At 52.4% G+C, this 20511-nt stretch overlaps 1 protein-coding gene across 7 annotated transcripts in view; it reads right to left on the bottom strand.

Moving 5' to 3' along the window:
• Positions 1-2673: 2673 nt before the first annotated feature.
• CTIF (cap binding complex dependent translation initiation factor) overlaps positions 2674-20511 on the bottom strand; it is a 333464-nt gene continuing 315626 nt past the window's right edge. For all 7 annotated transcript variants that reach the window (XM_009192699.3, XM_021930113.2, XM_017951713.2 and 4 more), the window contains 2 exons: positions 8117-8170; positions 2674-6423 (listed from right to left, as the gene is read on the bottom strand). In XM_009192699.3, coding sequence (XP_009190963.2) covers positions 6208-6423; positions 8117-8170 — 270 coding nt within the window. In that variant the 3' untranslated portion in view covers positions 2674-6207. The remainder of the gene's footprint in view (positions 6424-8116; positions 8171-20511) is intronic.

Below are 20511 nucleotides of genomic sequence, written 5' to 3'. Positions count from 1 at the left end.
TTTGTCTCTGTTACCAATGTAGTCATAATATTTCCATTTTTTTTTTTTTTTTAAATGGAAAAGGGGCCTATGAAGGCAAAAGTACCTAAGGCCCATAGGAGTGAGAATGCAGCCCGAGTCCATGGTGTGGATTCTGTTCCACATTCAAGCAACTTGCCAGAGCCCCTGCTCCATGTTGCAGATGGGCCAGCTGGCCTTGTTTCAGCCAAGATGGCAGACCCCAAGACTGCAGAAGAGCACAGCAGCATGGCTTGCTGTCCCCAGACAATAATTCTGCACTACTTATGACAGCCCTCCATGGCCATCATCGCACTGTGTTCCAGGAGTGGTGGATGGTGGCTCTCAACCATCTTTTCTCTTGCACCCATCCAACACACAGCACACATGCACCAGTAAGAAGAGGGGCTCCCTAAGGCCCAAATTCTGAAAATATTGGTGTGTATATGTGTCCTGTTTCAGTATGTAGTTTGAAAATGTTCCCAGGCAATTTGGGTATTGACCTTGATGCTTGATACGTCCCACTATCAGGGTCCCCCTCACTGGCCTGGGGGAAACTGGGATCCAACAACATACACTGCACATATGATAATGGGTCCTTTTAGAGAACAGCACCAAACCCTGCACCATTGCTCCTTCTGCCCACTCCACCGAAATCTCCTGATCTGAGGTATTTCATCGTGGTCCCGGTTTCCACTGATGAAGCGGGAAGCCCATGTGGCCTGCCCCCAGCCGGCCGAGTCCCGGGGGCAGCTGGCTGCTCCTTTTGTCTGGCTGGGGTGACTGGCTGGCTCCCTGGGGCACTGCAGGGATGAGGAGTCTGAAGGACCCGCTTACTTTCTGGGCTCATCCTCGCCCTGGCTCTTCTGGTGATCAGCCTTTGGCTCACCTGTAAAATGGGAACGGAAAACACTCGTCTGCCTACTTCACGGGACCAGCTGAGACCGTGTAAGGAAGCCGCTGCGGAACTGGAGGAGTGAGGGAGACCGTTAACACTAAGGCAGGACCACTTATTTGCCATTTCAACTGCTCAACCCTTTATTTTTCTGCTATCTTTGCCTTGGTCCTTAGAAGGCCCTTCCTTGTAAGTTGTGCTGTGAGCATCCCAGTACAAACGTAAAACCACTCTAAAACGACAAGAGAATGCCTGCCAGCAGAAAGATGGTGGTGAAATCAGGATTGAAATATGTATTATTCCGATGCTGTGTCTCATAGTGTTCAGTAACTTAGGGCCTTCTGGAAGTAGGACTAAACCATCCAGGAAAATCTCCTTTCTCTTTTGCAGTGTTTGGTAAGTCTCCCTGTTCCTCATTGTCTCCCCACCTTTCATCTTGACCTCCAATGGCTGCTTCTACTGCTTTGCATTTTTATAAAAATAAATTTGGGCCTGGCCCGGTGGCTCACGCCTGTAATCCTGACACCCTGGGAGGCGGAGGCAGGTGGATCACTTGAGGTCAGGAGTTCGAGACCAGCCTGGCCAACATGACGAAAACTTGTCTCTACTAAAAATACAAAAATTAGGGCTGGGAGCAGTTGCTCACGCCTGTAATCCCAGCACTTTCGGAGGCCGAGGCGGGCAGATTGCCTGAGCTCAGGAGTTCAAGACCAGCCTGGGCAACATGGTGAAACCCTGTCTCTACTAAAATATAAAAAATTAGCCAGGCTTGGTGGTATGTGCCTGCAATCCCAGCTACTCAGGAGGCTGAGGCAGGAGAATTGCTTGAACCTAGGAAGCAGAGGTTGCAATGAGCTGAGATCACGCCATTGCACTCCAGGTTGGGTGACAGAGCAAGAATCCATCTCAAAAAAAAAAAAAAAAAAAAAAAAAATTGGCCCGGCACGTACCTCAATTGTTTAATTAAGACGTTATCTCTCTCTACGCAGTCTGTGGACTTTTGGCTGTCCCTGTCAGTGTCAAGGTGGGTGTGTGACTCAGTGAAGGGCAATGCCCGAATCTCAACATGCCTTCACCCGGCTCCTGGGAGGCCCTGGCCGCCACTGTAGCCAGGCCAGGGAAGGATGAAGGGGGTTGGTGCTCTGGTCTGACTCCTGCAAGGATCTGAAGGACCGGCAAGTTCTAGCAAGAAAGAATCCCCAAGGAGAGGGGAGCGCTACCAGGAAGCAGTGTCCCTAGTGCCTTGCCACGGGCAGGATTGTGCAAAACAAGAGACATATCATCACAGGAAAAGAAATCACTGGGCCCTTTGGGAACTCTTTGATGAAAGACTCATTTGACCAACTGGGACTGGACAGCCACTCGCTGTTGATTTTTGGAAGCCACTGGGCCCAAATCTCAGCCCTCTTGAAATGACTCATTGCCAAACGCCACAGTGACATTTCCAGGGAAGGGGTAGGTTTGGAGGGGGGGCGGTTAAACCAAACCTTTAGTGCAAAAGCCATTTTACCCTTGACTGGCTTAATCGCACCACTTCGGATAGGTCAGAGTTCCCAGTTTCGGGGGACGTAAGTCTCCTTCACCCACGGTCTCCTGGACCAACTTCTTGCTAAGGCCCCAGATCCTGCCCCTGCTCCCCACAGCAGCTACACTGTGGGGAATCTTCCCCTCAGCTCATCTCCTGGGCCAGCTCCTGGAGGCCCTGCTGGTACAGCTGAGGCACATGAGCCTGGGGAAAAGGTTTCTTTTGCTGAACACACAAAGAGCACAGAATCTGAGCATTTTGTTTTTGGTGGTGTTTATTTTTTTAAACCCACTTGTAGTTTGGGTTCAGCTGGAAAGCAGGACACACCGACGGAGGGAGGGTGGTCGCGTTAGCGGGGTTCCGCGGCAGCTTTGGGGGGAAGCCCCAGGCCCCTGCTCCGGGGAGGTAGGTCCCGTCGCCCGCTCCCAGCCGGCTCAGGGAGGCGGCCAGCCCTTCCATGCGAGTGTTCCGAACAGAGGAAAGTCGTCTTTCTCCTGATCTGCGTCCTCAAAGGCCCAGCCAACAGTTTCCCAACACAGTGCCCTGCAGCTGACGGACACGACTCCCCGGGCAGGCTTGAGAGTCTGTCTGACAAGGAACACGGGCGGCGTCTGATGCCAGAAAACAGACTGGGACTTGGCTTCTTGGAGGCCCGCGTCTGGGGCACCCCATGGGGCTGCTGTGGTGGCGGCCTGGCTGTCTGGGCCCCCGCCCCTACAGCTGCCCAGGCCTGATCCGTGGTACAATTCCCACACCCCCCACCCTCATCCCTCGGAGAAAATAAAATAGAATAAAATAAAAATCAGAATAAATACCGACTCGGCCAACATTTACATTTACATGAATGGACAGGACGATCCCCAAACAGTGAAGGTTTACAGACTGGTCAAGGAAGGACGAACAGACAGAACGGGGTCTGAGGGTGCACACTCCCGGGGAGGGCGGCGGGGCTCCCGGCCTCGTCTGGGTGAGGTCGGGAGCCTCGCTGGGACTGCGGTCCCAGAGCTTCGGCAAAGCCACCAGGCCGTGGGGAGCAGGGCTGTGGCAAGGAGGCCGCCTCGGAGAAAAACAATGACTAACTCATCCTGACAGGCAGTGGGGAGACTGAGACAGGATCAACATCAGATGGCTGGACCGCCTCTTCCATGCGCCAAGAACCGCAGGCGAGGGGAAAGCAACGCAAGCTCTGCCTCTCATCACGTACATTCAGAGGTTAACTCGGATGTGGCCTTCCTCATGCCGCAGAGAGGGGACGGGGCTTGGGGAGGGGGCCAGGGGTCTGTGGGGCGTCCACTTCTGTTCTACAGTTCCTGTCTCAGTAGTCTCCCTTGGGAAGCTGCCTCAGGGTCTCAAATTTTAGGCTTGACTGTTGTTTCTTAAAAAAAAAAATAAACTTAACGTTTTCCTTCCATGTCTGAAAAAGGAGCAGTAACCTGCATTTAGAAAAACAGTTTAAAGTGTTGTTCAGATTGGCTAGGAAGCGCTTCAAGCAGTGGAATAAACTAGGCAAACAGTACATCGGGAGCCACCGTGACACGACATGTAATTAAAAATATATTTATATATGTATACATATTTATATTTCACTTCTTCACACTCTGGTCCTAACAGCCAAGGGGGAGCTGATACTGTCCACACAGTTTCCGAGCGTCCTGCATGAAGCTTGCTCTGAGCTCACCGTAGGGTCTAGGAGACCCCACTCCCCTGCCTGCTCCCTGACCTGAGCTCCCACTCCCAGGTCTCTCCTCTCTTTGGGGGCCTTGCCTCCTCCTAGCAGACACACCCCACACACTTCGGGGAGGCAGGGGCCGCTGAAGCACAGGTGGAGGCTGCCTGGCCACGACAGCAAGCTCGCCCCGGGGCCCACCCTGAGCAGCCCCACATCAGCCAGCTCCTCCCTCAAGGCCTCCTACCCATGCGCATCTGTGTCCCCAGGCTGGGCTGGGGAGGAAGGGCAGTGAGGAGGAGCTTGAGGAAAGTCTGGGACGAAACTGTGGAGGGAGGAAGAAGGCAGGGTTCAGGGGCCAGGGACCAGAAGTGGCGTGGGCTTCTTGGGAAAGACCACCGACCTGTTTCAGGTAAACTTGTGCCCCCCACATCTTGTCGCCAACAGGCTATTTTTGGAGACAGGCACAGGCTCCACACCTGGGACCAGAGGGCAGGTTGCAGCTGCAGGGAAAGTTGGAGAGAACTGGGGAAGCCCCTCCCCACTCACCACTATCAGACTCAGAATCAGTCACGAGAACCTCCCCTGCCTATCACCTCCTGGCCAGTCCAATGTGGACCAAGAGGGGCCTCCAACGTGACCCAGGGCCTGCCCGGACTCAATAAAAGAGCAAATAAGGAAGTGGCTAGGCTCTGACGTCATTTCCGGGGGGCTCATCAAAGTGTGTGCTCCAGCCCCCAGAGATGGAGCTATGTGGATGCCTGTTCCACCCCACACCTTCCTCTCTAGTCAATAACAGGGCCTGCTCCCCAGGATGAGGGCCTGCCAAGAAACCCCAGCCTTGTTTCCCAGCTGGGAAGCTCCATCTGGCGACCCCGCTGGTCACCTGACTGTCCCTCTCATGACTCAGTGAATTCACCCCTTTCCCAAGAGCTGGGGGAGGGCTGGGCTTCTAGGTCCGAGCTGGGGCAGGGACACAGCGCATTAGCTAAAGTCGAGTCCTGGGGAGCCCCCATTCCCGTTCTTTTCCCCAGTAAGACCTGTGTGTGGAGCGCGAGACACCATCTAGAATTTTGGTTTTAATTTGCCAGTCTCGTTCTGTGCCCTGTTTGCCACAAGGCCCCTGGGGCCAGGACCAGGTTTAACTTGGTCCCAGTGGTGACAGTATCAGCTCTTTTGAGAAAACAGGCGCTAGAAGCCAGTGGCGAGGAACACAGGATTCCAGTGGGGACCCCTGCAGGGGCAGAAGTTTCCAATTACCCTAATTGGCTACTGGCAAGCTGTCTGTGGCTAGAATCCTTCTAGAGGGGGCTGGGTTTGATCTCCCACTAATCCGGGGTTCCTCAACAGTGCTGACTGTGTGATCACATCGCGGGCATTTTCATTGACCGAAGAGACTTCAAAGCAACCGACTTTTGAAAAATAAAACACAATAAACAAAAGAGTGCAAGTGGAACTGCAAACTCCATCTCCCCTCCTGCGCCTGACCCCCTAGGCCTGAGGCTGGGGGGCTGCAGTGAGGAGGACTCGGAGATGGGAGGTGGAGCGCCAGCTCTGCCATGGCTGACAAAGGCCGTCAATTACGGGCGGCTGGTGGGGACCGTGCCTGCCTTTGTCCTCCCGGACATCTGCTACACGTCGCCTGCTGCCAGTTGGCGACTGCGCCTGACAGCATGCGGGAACAATGCGAGCCCGTCTCCGACCCACTTTTTCAGCCTTCCGAGGTCCTTTCTGACCCAAGCGGTGCCCCGGCGTGCGAGGCTGCCAAGGTCTCTGAGGAGTCACAGCGATGAGATCCCTCACACAAAGCTCTGTGGGGGATGGGTCTGATGGGGAGGGGAGAGGCGGGAGTGAGGAAGGGGAGGACCAGGGCCACCAGGAAAAAGAAACATGCTTCCCTTATTGGTGTGAGCTTGCATGCTCGGGCCGGGGGCTTGTGCGGGGGCACTCCTCTCAGGGATTTTCTCCCTTCCCCGTCTGGCTCCAGACTGGCCACCGACTCTGCCTGCCCTCCTCCCCATTTCTTTCTCCCGCCAGGGCCACCCCTGTCCTCCCGCCTGTCCATCTGGCCCTGTGCACCAGGGCCCCAGCTGCCCGCGGGCCGCCCGCCAGGCCCCCTGGCTGTCAGGCTGTCAGTTTCTGGATGGTTCTGTTGTAGTACTGCGTGATGGGGGGCGTCAGAGGGTTCCAGCTGTTAGCGTGGAGCTCGATGACCTCTAGGAGCAGCGACCGGGTCAGCATGGACTCAGAGGGGCACAGCATCTTGTCCCGCGCGCTGGCCAGGAGCTCTGTCATCATCTCAGGCAGCTGTTCCTCCAGCAGCCGGCCTGTACTCTGCAGCTGTGGACAGAGACGTGGGGTTAGGATGGACTCGGGTCCCACAATGGCCCACTGGCCACCCTGATTAGGTGGGCTGGGGTCAGGGATAGGAAATAGCTGGGTTGTCTCAGGGACATACAGGCCCAGGCCCCTGTGCCACGGCTAGAAGGACAGGGAGAGTGGAAGGTAGAGTAGCCAAGGGTGAGATCCCACATTTACCAACCAATCTGCCAGCAAGATCCAGAGAGATCAGGATATTGCCTACTGCCCAGGGCTGAAAGAGCCGTCACCAGGAACATGCCTCTTATCCCTTTTACCCAAGAGCCTCCCTCTTCCAGGAAGCCTTCCCTGACTACACCCGCACCCTCAAATGGCTCCATGATCTGTGCCCTTGGTGATCAGGGGGCCCTGTGATCATTTTCACTTGCTAGGGCGTCTCCCTGGAAATGAGCTTAGTCATTATTACATGTGTCCATTGGAACTTGAGAGCAAGGGTGATGCCTCCTGTTTCTCTCTCCTTTTGTCCTGATCCTGATCCCACCTCCCAGCCCCCAGAAGTGACCTCTGCTCATGCTTGTGACAGGAAGTGGGGGACAGAAATACAAACTGGTGAAGAAGGCCCTCATGAGAGCCCTAGATAATCTTGAAAAGCCCACTGGGAAGAAGGAGCCCCTCTTCCTGGAGCAGCACACCCCTGGCCAGTGCCCCCCAGGCCCTCTCTATACAATCTCAGTTCCCATCTCTGTCCCCAGCCTTGTCCCATCCATTTTTCTAAGCTCTGCCTTCTTCGCAAAGCCTCCCTTAACACCCTGAGCCCTCCCTGACCTCTCTCCCCTGACTTTTCAGGGATGTCTCTGTACTTACACTTATTCTATCCACTCTCTGTGTGAGAGCTATTCCTAACCAGACTGGAAGCTGCCTGAGGGCAAGGACCAGGGTTTCTCCTTCTCCTTAATCCCCCCCCAATCCCAAACCCCTTGTAGGGTGCCCAGCTGGAGCCCAGCAAACAAACAGAGTCCCACAGACCCAAGGCTGCCATCCAGCTCCCAGTGCTTCTGGCCTCTGAACTCCTCAGTTGAGGCCTTTGCAGCCAGGCAGAAGCCACCTGAGTATGCTCAAGACAGCTGTCAGGCCCAGGTCCTCGTCTGGAAACCCCTCTCCTGCCTGGGTGACTCTGGATCATCTGCAGAGGGCAAAATCTACCCAGGGACTGGGCCAAAGCCAGGCTCTGAAGGGAGAGCACAGAGGAAGTTTCCATGAGCAGGGGTCACAGTTTAGGGACAGGAGTGGCACCTCTTAAGAGGGGTGCTTTCAGATGGGCTGTGCCAGCACTGGATTGCCAAGCATTAGCAAAGCAAAGGGAGATATTTGGGGGCAGAGGTCATTAGGAGCTTCTTAAGTCATGTGTGTGGCCTGCCTGAGCTGGGGCACAGGGGGTCTTGGGGGGACAGGGAAGTAGGCAATGCCACCCCTCTGTCTAGGGAATCACTTCTCTCTCCCTTCAGTCAGGGGTGAGCTGCTGTCACCATCAGTGTTCACTCTGGCTTGGGGTGGATAATTCTGGATGCAGAAGTCCATGCCCACTCCTGAAGCCATCCCCCTGCCTTCCCCTGGAGTTGTAAATGCCTCCAACAACACTTGGGCCCCTAGAACTGTTAAGGCATGAGAGATGCACCAGCTCTGAGGTTGAGGATGTCAAAGCCCCACCGCTTACCTCCATAGAGCAGCAAAGGACAGCATCTTCCTTCACATCCTGAGATTGCAAGAGCTGTGGAAGAGAGGGGCAGAGAGCGCCACTGAAGGAGACATGCCGGCTACTAGCCCCTGTAGCTCCCTGCAGCCCCCGCTGACCTGCAGCCCCAGCCCTGATACAGCCTGTAACAAACATCTCCAAGGTTCAGGCTAGAGTGAGAGCCCGCAAAAGTCAGAGAGCAGAAAGTCAGTTGCGCCGGGTGGCAGTGATTTCTCTGACAGGGTTTGAGCAGCTGGAGGTCAGTGTGACGGTGCGATGTGGAGCCCCTGGGCCAGTTCTGAACACCAAGATTCAAGAGGCCATTGAAGAGAAAGCCTGCAGCAGTGAGTGCACTGGCATCATCCACTGTTAACAACTGGTCAGCAGAAGTCCTCAGGGAAATGAAATTAGCTTAGAGACATATAATTGGTAACTCCTGTACGGTGAGGAGGTTGAGCCACTGGCTCAGGCGCCCCCGGGCCCTGGCCACAGGAGGAAGTCCAGGAGTCAAAGCCCTCTTCTCCACTGGCCCCACGCTGTAGGCTTTCCAAACCACGAATCTGTGGACTTACTCAGGGGCTGGAACTGTCTCCTAACTAAGGCCATGGCTGGGCTGCTTAGCGCTCAGTCCGGCCACGCTACAGTCCACGCTTCCCCTGACCTGCCTGGCTCATTCTCTTAATCTCTCTGTCTCTTTTAAATTGAGATATCATTCACATAACACAAAATCCACCATTTTAAAGTACATAGTTCAGTGCTTTTTAGGATATCCTCAGAATTGTGCAACCATCACCACTATTTAAGTACTGGACATTTTCATCACTCCCCAGACAAACTCATACCCATTAGCAGCCATTCCCTCTTCCTCCTCACTCCAGGGCCTGGTAACGCCCCCCGATTCTATGTCTCTGTGGAGTTGCCCATGCTGGACATTTTATAGAAATGGAATCACACAATATGTGGCCTTTTGTGATTGACTTCTTTCACTTAAGGTTTTCAGGGTTCATTCATGTAGCACATACCAGTACCTTATTCCTTTTTGTTGCTGAGTAATATTGCATTGTAAGGATATGTCACAATTTGTTTACCCATTCATCTGTTAATGGACATTTGGGTTGTTTCCACCTTTTAGCCATTAGGAATAGTCCTGCCATGAACCTTCACGTACCAGGCTTTACCTGGATGCATGTTTTCAATTCTCCTGGATATTACATAGGAATAGAATTTCTGGGTCATGTGGTAACTCTATGTTCAGCTTTTTGAGTATCTGTAAGACTGTTTTCCACAATGGCCCCACCATTTTACGCTCTCACTAGCAATGCATGAGGGTTCTGGTTTCTCTACAGCCTCACCAATGCTTGCTGTGTCTCAGTTTTCTGATTCACTCTCTCTCTCTCTCGAACCCCCAGCAGCACTGCTGTGCTGACGCCACGTGCTTGAAACCCTCTCTGGGCATGGCTTCCAAGAAGCTCACCAGCCCCATGGGCCACTCCTTCCACAGCCCCCTTTGCTGGCTAATGCTTTTCCTCTCAGTTCCTAAAACAGGCATTCCTCCAAAATTTTCCTCCCCAAATAGTCATCGTCAAGCTTCTGCTCCTCTCAGTGCCATCCCCTCCTGCCATGTCGATCATCCCGACTCTCAAGGACCCCACATCTAACCCATCTGCACGAACCGTCCCACACTCATTGGACTTCACTTGCTGGATAACATTATGGCTTTATCATCTTTGCCTCAAAGCAGCTCCCTGTTACCTCCAGCTCAAAACCTCAGTCATTTTGCTCTCTCCTTCCCATCCATAACCAAGAAGGTACCAGGTTCCGGTAGTTTTCCTCTAAAACGTCTCCAGGACACTTTAGTCCCACTTTTCCAGGTCCCTGGCCTTACTCAAAGGCGAGGTTTTGTTGCTTCCCTCATGGGGGATTGTCCCGCTTCCTGATGGCCATCCTGGTCCCCACTTCCTTCCCCTGCAACTTATCTTGTATACAACTGGCCAGAGTGATCTTCCTAGCATGCCACGGCCCATGCTACTGTCCTGCTTAGGAAATGTCGGAGGCAGAGACGGTTCTGTTGCTGGCAAACTGAGAGCATCACCTGGTCACGGGGATCCAGGTCAGGCCACAGTTAACTTCTAACCCACAACTCAAGGGAGCCCAGTAACCAACATCTAACTCAATTCACGCAAAGGTGATTCACTGCTTTTATGGAGAAGCATTTTGGCACACTCCATCTACAGAAATCCTTGAACTATGTTTAGTAGGTACTCAAATATGGAGTGGAATGTGGAATGAATGAAAACATACTACATGCTGTCTAAACCATAAGAACAACCTTCCTACAACTTCCATAACCTCAAAGTCAGTAGAGATCAATCAGACGACAGACTGGGTCTCTGATCTCAACACAGTCCTGTTCCAGATGCCAGGGCTCCTTGATCACACTGTAGAGATATGCTGAGGTGGCACTTTGAAAGCAGCACAGATCTACCAAAACAAAAGAGACAAAGTCACAAGTATCTGCCGAGCGCCTGCACCAGAGCAGCACCGTTCACTGCAGAGAACAAGACAGACCAGGCCCTGCTCCAGGGCGGTGGAAATGCAGCTCCAGGGCAGTGGAAATGCAGAAAACAAACCAATAAGCATCTCTATCAGATGGCGGTAAGGCTGTGATACAAAGCAGCACTTGTGAGGTGATGAATATGTCAATGAGTGTGGTTGAATCACTCCACATTGTATCCATATATCAAAACATCACATCGTACTGCAACAATGTATACAATTATGACCTATCAATCAAAAATATTATTCATGATAACACTTTTTAAAAAAGTGGGCTGGGTGCGGTGGCTCACACCTGTAGTCCCAGCACTGTGGGAGGCCGAGGTGGGCGGATCACGAGGTCGGGGGGTGGATCATGTGGTTGGGAGTTTGAGACCAGCCTGGCCAACATGGTGAAACCCCATCTCTACTGAAAATACAAAAATTAGCCAGGCGTAGTGGCCGGTGCCTGTAGCCCCAGCTGCTCGGGAGGCTCAGGCAGGAGAATCATTTGAGTCCGGGGTGGGAGGCGGAGATTGCCGTGAGCCGAGATCATGCCACTGCACTTCAGCCTGGACGACAGAGCAAGACTGTCTCAAAAAAAAAAAAAAAAAAAAAAAAAAAAGATGTTGGGTAAGGGTGTCAGGAATACTGGTGTAGTGGCCAAGGGTGCCAGGAAGCCAGGCCATGAAGCCCAGTTAGCATGGTCCCGGCAGAAGGCTTGGGGTGGGTGGGTTCATGGCCCATAGAGGAGGCCAGTGTCAGGGTGAAGAGCATGTGGGAGAGACTTAGGAGAAGAGGTCAGGGAGGCAGCAGGCCCAGGGACCATTAGGCAAGACTCTGGGGTTTACTCTGAGCAATGTGAGGGGCCCTGTGAGGGGGTCTTATGTTTTTATTTTAGAGACAGAGTCTTGCTCTGTTGCCTAGGTTGAAGTGTAGTGGCTCTAACACAGCTCACTGTAACCTGAAACTCTTAGGCTCAAGCAATCCTCTGTCCTCAGCCTCCTGTGTCAATGGGACCACAGGTGCAGGCCATCATGCCCTGCTTATTTTTTTATTTTTTGTAGAGATAGGGTCTCTTTCTGTTGCCCAGGCTGATCTTGAACTCCTGGCCTCAAGTGATCCTCCTGCCTCAGCCTCCCAAAGCATTGAGATTATAGGTGAGAGCCACCATGCTTGGCCTGGTTTATGTCTTCAGGGGACCATTCTGCCTGCTGTAGGAGGGAGGGGTGGACATTGAGGGACCTGACCAGGCATGGTGGCAGTGTGGCCTAGGGCAGCAGTGGGAGCAAAGAGCAAGAGGGGTCAGGCCTGCACACATTTGCCTCCAGAGTGGATGGGGAAGGTGAGAGCTTGGGGCCAGGGAGAATCATTTCTACTTCAGGCTCCTCTTTGGCTAAAGCCATGGGTTTCCATGACTTCTTCCCACGCGGGTTCAAGGGCCGCACTTCATAGCTGGTGTTTAGACTCCAAATGACTTTATATCTTTGGGGCTGTCCAACTTCTCTCCATCCTTCAAGACTGGGTCACTTCCCAGCTGTTCCTCAGACCCTTCCTGACCACCCCAGACCCTGCCCTCCCTTCTTCTCACTCTCAGGCACTCCTGCTTTCCGCCCCCATGCACATTCCACACAAGTGAAGAATTTTCCAGGGTGAACTGTCGGCTTCTTGAAGGCAGGGACAGTGCCAAATTCATCTTTGCTGCCCTTTAACCCCAAGCAATGCCTCTGGCAACAGTGGGGATTCGTGAACTGTTGGTCAACATGATTTATGTGTATCTTTTTTGCATTTTTAAAAGGAAGGGTAGAGGGTGAGAAGAGGGTACAAGATGGCATTTTGAGGGCACATCCTCATTTACTCACTGAGAGCTGGAGCCAAAGTTTTGATCTGGGCATGATATAGTCAAGAAGGAGAGGCAAAACCACGCCCAGCCAACCCTGGGTACTGGTCATGTTGCTGGCTCAAAATCCACATTCTGCACATCCTTAATTCTTCCTGTCTCCTGTCATGTTGCATCCATCCACCCAGCCGAGGGCCCCACAGCAGGACCTACAGCATGCACCACAGGAGCTGAGGACCCACGGCAGGAAACTCGTGCACAGGTTCCAGGGCTGCAGGAGTGCTTGACTGGCCAGAGCCACTTTCAGGGACCAGACCTCATTCTCCTTGGTAACTGGGTCAGAACTGGCCTGAGAACTGGGTTTGCAGCAGACACATAGAAAAGAAATCATTTTTGGATGAGTGAGCCGAGGTGGGCCTTCAACTGCTCAAATGATGAGCAGGTGGAGAGCAAGGGTCAACCCAGGGGAGGGAACAGTGTGGGCTGCACACTTGACAGGCACTGAGGACCCTCGGGGTCTCGCATCCTACCCACACATTTCCAACTCTGGGCCTCTGCATACTTGTCGCTGGAAATTCGTGGCCACCGCAGATCCACAGACCTCACTCTCTCATCCTATGCAGGGCCCTGCCCAAACATCCCCAGGACAGACAGGCCTTCCCTGAGCAGCCACCATCCCCTACTTACCTCCCAGCTCACCCCTTTCTACAGCCCCTGACATATTATGTACTTGTTTGCCTATTGCCCGTCTCCCTGCTCTAGAAGGCAAGCTCCATGAGGGTGGGGCGACGTCGGTCCACTGCTCTCCCCAACATCTGGTACACGTTGGAAAATATTTGCTAAGAAACATGCTTTGGGAGGCAGAGAGAAAACTCGCACAGCCGAGAGTCTGCGAGAGGAAAGGAAAGTGCTCACCCAGAGAGGCTGCTTGCAAGGCCCTCTGATACACACACCTTTGAAAAGATGAGAGGGAGGGGGATGTGGATACCTACCCCCTCCCCATGCCCCTCTCACCAGAAGGGACGTGGCACAGGATTATTATCGATGTGTCTGCAAACATCGAGTGCTTGTAGAAATACAAGCTGGTGTCACTCTGTAGATGGCAATTTGGTGATAATCATCAACAATAGAAGTGTCCACACCCTCTGACCCAGCAATATTACTTCTAGGAATTTATCCCACACATATAACCACACACATGCCATACAACACATGTACACTAGTTGCTGTACTATTATTAGAGCAAAAGATTGGAAGTAACCTGGACCTCCCCCAACAAGGGACTGGTTAAGTAGTTACAGTATGCCCACGTGGGCCACGCTGGGGCAGTGGCCCCTCTCCTGCACTGGGGTCTGCGGATCCCCAAGGAGAGCCAAGGGAGGCTTCCACCAGTCAGTGCCTGGGGGACCTTCTTGGGCCACAGGCAAGGGTCTCGTTCATCTAGAGGATCCAGGAGACCAGGATGAAGACCAGGAAGTGGGTTCTGGAAAAAGTTGGAGATGGGGGTTGTGACTCATCCTGCAGCAAGCCTACCTGAGTCATGGGGTCCAACATCCAACTGCGAGGGGCTGGTTCAGGGCCTGGGAGAGTCCTGTGACTGTCTGGGACTGGGATCAGAGGGAAAGGTGGGCCTAACCACACTTACTCAGCAGGGAAAATGGGGACTAACATTAGGAGAATTCTGTGTGGTCTTGCTGGAATTTTTTTTTTTTTAAAGACAGGGTCTCACTTTGTCCCCCAGGGTGTAGTGCAGTGGTACAATCATAGCTCACTGTAGCCTCAACCTCCCAAGTAACTGGGAGCAGGGGTGCACCACCATGCCTGGCTAATTTTTAAAAATTTTTTTACTACAGACGAGATCCCACTATGTTGCCCAGGCTGGTTTTGAACTCCTGAGCTCAAGTGATCCTCCCACCTTGGCCTTCCAAAGTGCTGAGTAAATTATAGGCATGAACCACCCTGCCTAGTCTGGAACTTTTTTCTTATAGTAAATTTCCCTCATATGCTTCCCCAGGGTGCTTAGCAGGAAAAAAATCCTTAAAATAAAAATTGCTGGTAGAAATCACAGGAAAGGGGGAAGGTAAGTATCTGGTGGGAATGAAACTCCAGACAGAGTGGGTGGTGGCCCTGGGTGGGGAAGAGGCAGAACCCGGGAGCTGATGGGGAGGAAGGGAGGGCGGTTGGGGACGCAGCCGCAGGCGGGTGTCGCTGGCTGACACAGTGGGGCTGCTCAGTCAATGCTTCTCCCAGGGAGGGAGGTACGCCTGGGGCCATGGTGTGTCCTGAGACCAGCTTCTCAGGGGCTGTCGTCCCTCGCCTGGGCCTGCCAGGTTCTGAGGTTTAGGGACAAGCGAAGTAATAATATGAGAAATTTCAAGAAGAGCCAGGGCCTGCCAGGCACTAGAGGCTCTCAATGTGGCTGTGTCTCCCTCTGAGGAGAGAGGGAGATGCTGACAGGGCTGCGTGGAAGGCTCCCGGAGTCTCAAGGGTGTTGACAGTGAGCGCTTCGCCCTGACAATCAAGGATCTCCTCCTCATCTCTTCTGCAGCCCACAGCCTGCATGCCTTCCACTTTCCATGATGGGGCTGCTTGGGCCTGCAGAGCGGTTCGCAGTCTCCCTGCTCTTTCTGTTCCCTTCTCCTATCTTTGTGACTTCCCCTTCCCGTGCCTTCTTCCCTGGGCACGCCCAAACTCCCCGCAGGCAGGCTCCTGGGGCCACTGCCCCTGCTCCCCCTATTACCGCAACTCCTGCCAGGGCAGAGGACAGAGTGCCCAGGGCCCTAAGGCAGAGCTGGGGACGGGTTTTCAACCCCAGAGCCTCCCTTCCAACCTCATCTTTCTCTGGGTTGTTTGGGAAAGTCTGCATGAAGCCAAAAATCACATTGTGCGAGAGGCCCTCTTGCAAACGGCCTGCTGGGTTTTCTCAAGGAAGTCAGGGAAGGAGTTTCTCATCTTACTTGTCCCTCCCAGTTGCTGGAATGCAGAGAGCACAGGAAGGGTCTTGGTGGCTGCAGACCGTGTCCTGTCCTCCCCGCACACACCTGCTTGGTTGCTGGCTTTTGAGAATGGATTCTCAGACCCTTTGGGGTGAAGGGATGGTGGAGGATGCTCCCTCAACCTCTCCTCGGACAGGGGACACAGCTGAAGGCCCCACCTGCTGCTCTGTGGCATAACAAGGGTCTGGCCTGCCTCTTCCAGGGGGCCCTTGGCACAACTCCACAGGCTTCCTCCCTGGGCCCCCATCAGTGCCATCGCCCTCCTGGTCTCCCCATGCTTCAGGGTGACCACTGGCTGCCCAGAAATCCCTACTGAACTTGCCCTTAGTGGGTATCATCCCAAGGGAAGAACCTTTCCAGTCTTTTCCATCTTGGCCTAAATGACCTGTCCTATGTCCCATTTCTTCAGGGCTCTGATTGCCTCAGAGACAGCTCATTTCGGGGATATACGAATCCCTGCCGGTATGGAGGGGCCAACTAGCTCTCTCATTTATGTATGTTCTATCTGGGATCTCCAGCAGATAACAGCTTCACTTAGCTCAAAGACAGGTCTCAAAAATTAGTGGCATCTTGAACAGTGACTTGTACACTCATGTTCACACAGCACAGTACACTCATGTTCAATAGCCAAGAGGTGGAACAACCTAAGCGTTCATTGAAAGATGAATAAATAAACAAGTGGAAATCCATGCAAGGGGAATATCATCCAGCCTATAAAAAGAAGGCCATTCAGACACATGCCATAACACGGACGAACCCCGAAGACATTATGCTAAGTGAAATAAGTCAGGCACAGAAGAACAAACACTGTATGATTCCACTTCTATGAGGTCCCTAGAGTAGTCAAATTCATACAGACAGGGAGCAGAACGGTGGGTGCCAGGAACTGGGAGGAGGGAGGATGGGGAGTGTTTCATGGGGACAGAGTTTCATCTGGGGAAGGTGAAACGGTTCTGGAGATGGATGGTGGAGACGGTTGCACACCAATGTAAATGTGCTTAATGCCAAAGAAGTGCACACTTAAAAATGGTTAAAATGGGCCAGGCGCGGTGGCTCATGCCTGTAATCCCAGAACTTTGGAAGGTCGAGACAGGCAGATCACGAGGTCAAGAGATCAAGACCATCCCAGCCAACATGGTGAAACCTCATCTCTACTAAAAATACAAAAATTAGCTGGGTGTGGTGGTACAGGCCTATAGTCCCAGCTACTCGGGAGGCTGAGGCAGGAGAATTGCTTGAACGCGGGAGGTGGAGGTTGCAGTGAGCTGAGATCGGGAGGTGGAGGTTGCAGTGAGCTGAGATCGTGCCACTGCACTCCAGCCTGGTGACAGTGAAACTCTGTCTCAAAAAAAAAAGTTTAAATGGTAAGCTTTATGTAATGTTATATGTATATGTATATGTATATGTATGTATTTATGTATTTATTAACCAATAAAAAATGGTTAAAAAAAAAAGGCAGGCTGGGTGGGGTGGCTCATGCCTGTAATCCTAGCACTTTGGGAGGCCGAGGTGGGTGGATCACTAGAGGCCAGGAGTTCAAGACCAGCCTGGACAACATGGCAAAACCCCATCTGTACGAAAAATACAAAAATTTGTCAGGCATGGTGGCAGACTCCTGTAATTCTAGCTACTTGGGATGCTGAGGCAGGAGAGTCGCTTGAACCCAGGAGGCAGAGGTTGCAGTGAGCCAAGATCTCACTACTGCACTCCTGCCCGAGCCACGGAGTAAGACTCTGTCTCAAAAAAAAAAAAAAAAGGCAGGAGCAGGCACCCTCTGTGTAGCAGGACTGTCCCTCTCCTCTTCTGTCACCTCTGGAAGACTAGCCGCATCCATGAAGGAGACCAGGCTGCTCCACCTGGGGGTCAGAGGCCCTGGGGTCGGGGGAGGAGCAGCCCACTCATCAGAGTCTCTGGCACTGATGGGGATGTGGGCGGGCTGGGGCAGGCAAGCCTCCTGTGCCCTCGAACGGCGAAATGTGTTTCTTGGACAAGAATCCAAGGCAATTGTGCGAGCCCACACAGTGTTTGTTCGGAAGCGAATGCATTCCTGTCCTATTGTCTCTGCCGGAGACTTGTTGTGGGCACACCCATCATATCCTCCCTCAGGGAGAAGCCAAGGTGCTCCAGTCGGGCTGTGGCTGTGGGAGGCCCCACAGCAGCCAGGGAGAAAGGCAGCCTGGTAGGAGTCTCCTGGAGTCCCTGGGGGAAGGGCCATGGGCACAGGCAGGCTGCCCAAGGCATGCCCAGGATGTAACCAGGCTGGTAGCTTGGGATGCCACCCTGCAGGGAGGGAAAGGGGGTGCTGAGTACTCATGGGGCAGCTTCACTATACAGGCAGGGATGAACACTGGCAATCCCAACATCTTGCCTTGCTAGTGAGAGGTGCAGTGTCCATCTGAGGCGGGCTGGCCAGCCCACCTTGACCACCTCGGCTCACCCATAGCATAGCCTTCTACTGTGGGAGAGCAAACCCAAGCCACCTAATGCAGCTGCAGAAAAAGCTCAGCCCAGCCCCTGCCTAGAGGAGCCGCCTTCCTTTGGTAGCGACTGGAGGTGGGCACAGGAGCAGCCACTAGGGAGCCAAAGTTAGAGGTTTGCAGAGGGCTGTGATTGGCTGGAGAACAAAGCCAGCCAGGGAGCTCAGGTTAGCTGGCTGGGCCAGTGGACAGGCCAGGGCTGTGGGAAGACAAGCTGAAGGTGTGGAAAGAATTGTAGGGCAGGAGAGAGGGAAACAAGGAAGAAAAGATAGTGACAGGTAAAGGCCGCGGTGGCGGAGGAAGCCACAGAGATGGGCACACGTGCTGACAGTGGAGAGAAAGGGGATGGGGGAAGAATGAGGCAGAGTCAGAAGACCCACACCTTCAGGGGTCTAGGATGGTTGCCACCTACATGTCAGGATTGCCTCCAGGACAATCGGCCCATCCACCCTGTGCCTCTGCAGGGCCTGGACCTGCACCCACAGCCAAACCTGGAGGACAGCCCAGGAACTGTGCCCATGGTAATGACGAGTCATCAAGAAAAGGGCCAATTATGTCTGGGTCTCTGTTCAAGGAGGCAGGGAAGTAGATAATCTATCCAAGAAAGGCTATCATCAACAATGCGCATCAGGCTTGGAGTCAGAAGACCTGCTACACACTAAGACTAGCCCCTGGCATGCCACTTAATCACTCTGCCTCTCAGCTTCCTCACCTGAGAACATGGATAGCATCTGCCTAGGATTGTTTGGAGAGTCAATTGAGATAATGTATGTGAAAGAGCTTTGATAAGTGCAAAGCCTGATTCAAATGTAAGGTGTTATTATTGTTATTATGTTTATATCTTTATAAACATATATCTTCCCTGAAGATTTCAACATGCTTTGTATGCACCATTCCATTTACCCTCATGACACTCCTGTGGAGACAGGGAAAGGCCACAGGTATTATCTGCTTAATTGGTAGAGAAACTGAGGCTCAGTAGTTAAGTGACTTGCACAACCCAGACAGCAGGTCTAAGTGGAAATGGAAGGTGCTGGAGAGTCCTGGATCTGTGCTCTCTCCTTTACAGAATGATTTTAATCTCCCACAGTAGCTAATTCTTGTTTTGCTGGTTGGAGCTCATAATTTTTTTTTTTGGAGACAGAGTCTTGCTCTGTCACCAGGCTGGAGTACAGTAGCGTGACCTCAGCCCACTGCAACCTCCGCTTCCCGGGTTCAAGTGATTCTCCTGCCTCAGCCTCCTGAGTAGCTAGGACTATAGGCGCACACCACCACAACCAGCTAATCTTTGTATTTTTAGTAGAGATGGGGTTTCACCATGTTGGCTGGGATGGTCTCCATCTCTTGACCTCGTGATTTGCCTGCCTCAGCCTGCCAAAGTGCTGGGATTACAGGCGTGAGCCACCGTGTCTGGCTGGAGCTCATAATTTTTAATTGTGTTGACTGGTGACAAGTCAACCTGAGCCTTCACAAAATTGAACTGATTTTACCTATTCTTTGTCTGTATTGGCCACCACCTATGCCTCCATCCACTCATCCATCCTTTTATCCATCTGTCTACTTGCCTACTCATCCATTCATCCATCCATCCATGCACTCATCCATCCTTTCACCCATCTATCTACTCACCTACTCATCCATCCATCCATCCATCCATGCACCCATCCATTCTTTCATTCATCTATCCATCCATCCACCCATCCATTCTTTCATTCATTTATCTATCCATCTATCCATCCATCTATCCATCCATCCATCCATCCTTTCATCCATCCATCCATCCATCCATCCTTTCATTCATCTATCCATCCATCCATCCATCCATCTATCATCCATCCATCCATCCATCCATGTCCATCCATCCATCCTGTCCATCCATCCATCCATCCATCCATCCATCCATCCATCCATCCTTTCATCCATCCATCCATCCATCCATCCATCCATCCATCCATCCATCCATCCATCCATCCTTTCATCCATCTATCTACTCACCTATGCATCCATTCTTTCATCCATCTATCTACTCACCTACTCTCCATCCATCCATCCATCCATCCATCCATCCATCCATCCTTTCATCCATCTATCTACCCATCTACTCATCTATCCATCCATCCACTCAGCAACATTTATGAAATACTTACTGTGTGTTAAACGCTACGTAAGTACAGGGATAACAAGAGGAATAATTAGACTTATAATTTATAATCTAGTAGGGGGAAAGCAAGAGACTTGCTAGGTATATGGCCTTGCAGCATAAGAAGGAATAGTGGTGGTGGAGAACTCCAGGCAAATGGCATAATAAAGATGTACAAAAGCAAAACATGTGCACTAGCAGAGAACACTGATGAACAAATATTTCAAGACACCTAAAATATATGGTTCTGGGGGTGGAATGTGCTGATAAAGAAGGCAAAGGCCACATCTTAAAGGGCTCTAGATGCCATGGTACCGAGTTTGGATTTTATCCCAAGAGACTGGAGAGCCACTAAAAGATTTTAAACCGGAGAGTAGCATAGTAATACT

The sequence above is a fragment of the Papio anubis genome, chromosome 19 (assembly GCF_008728515.1).
Source record: "Papio anubis isolate 15944 chromosome 19, Panubis1.0, whole genome shotgun sequence".
Lineage (NCBI taxonomy): Eukaryota > Metazoa > Chordata > Mammalia > Primates > Cercopithecidae > Papio > Papio anubis.
Note: the sequence above shows the minus strand (reverse complement) of the source record. Positions and strands in the feature narration are given on the sequence as shown.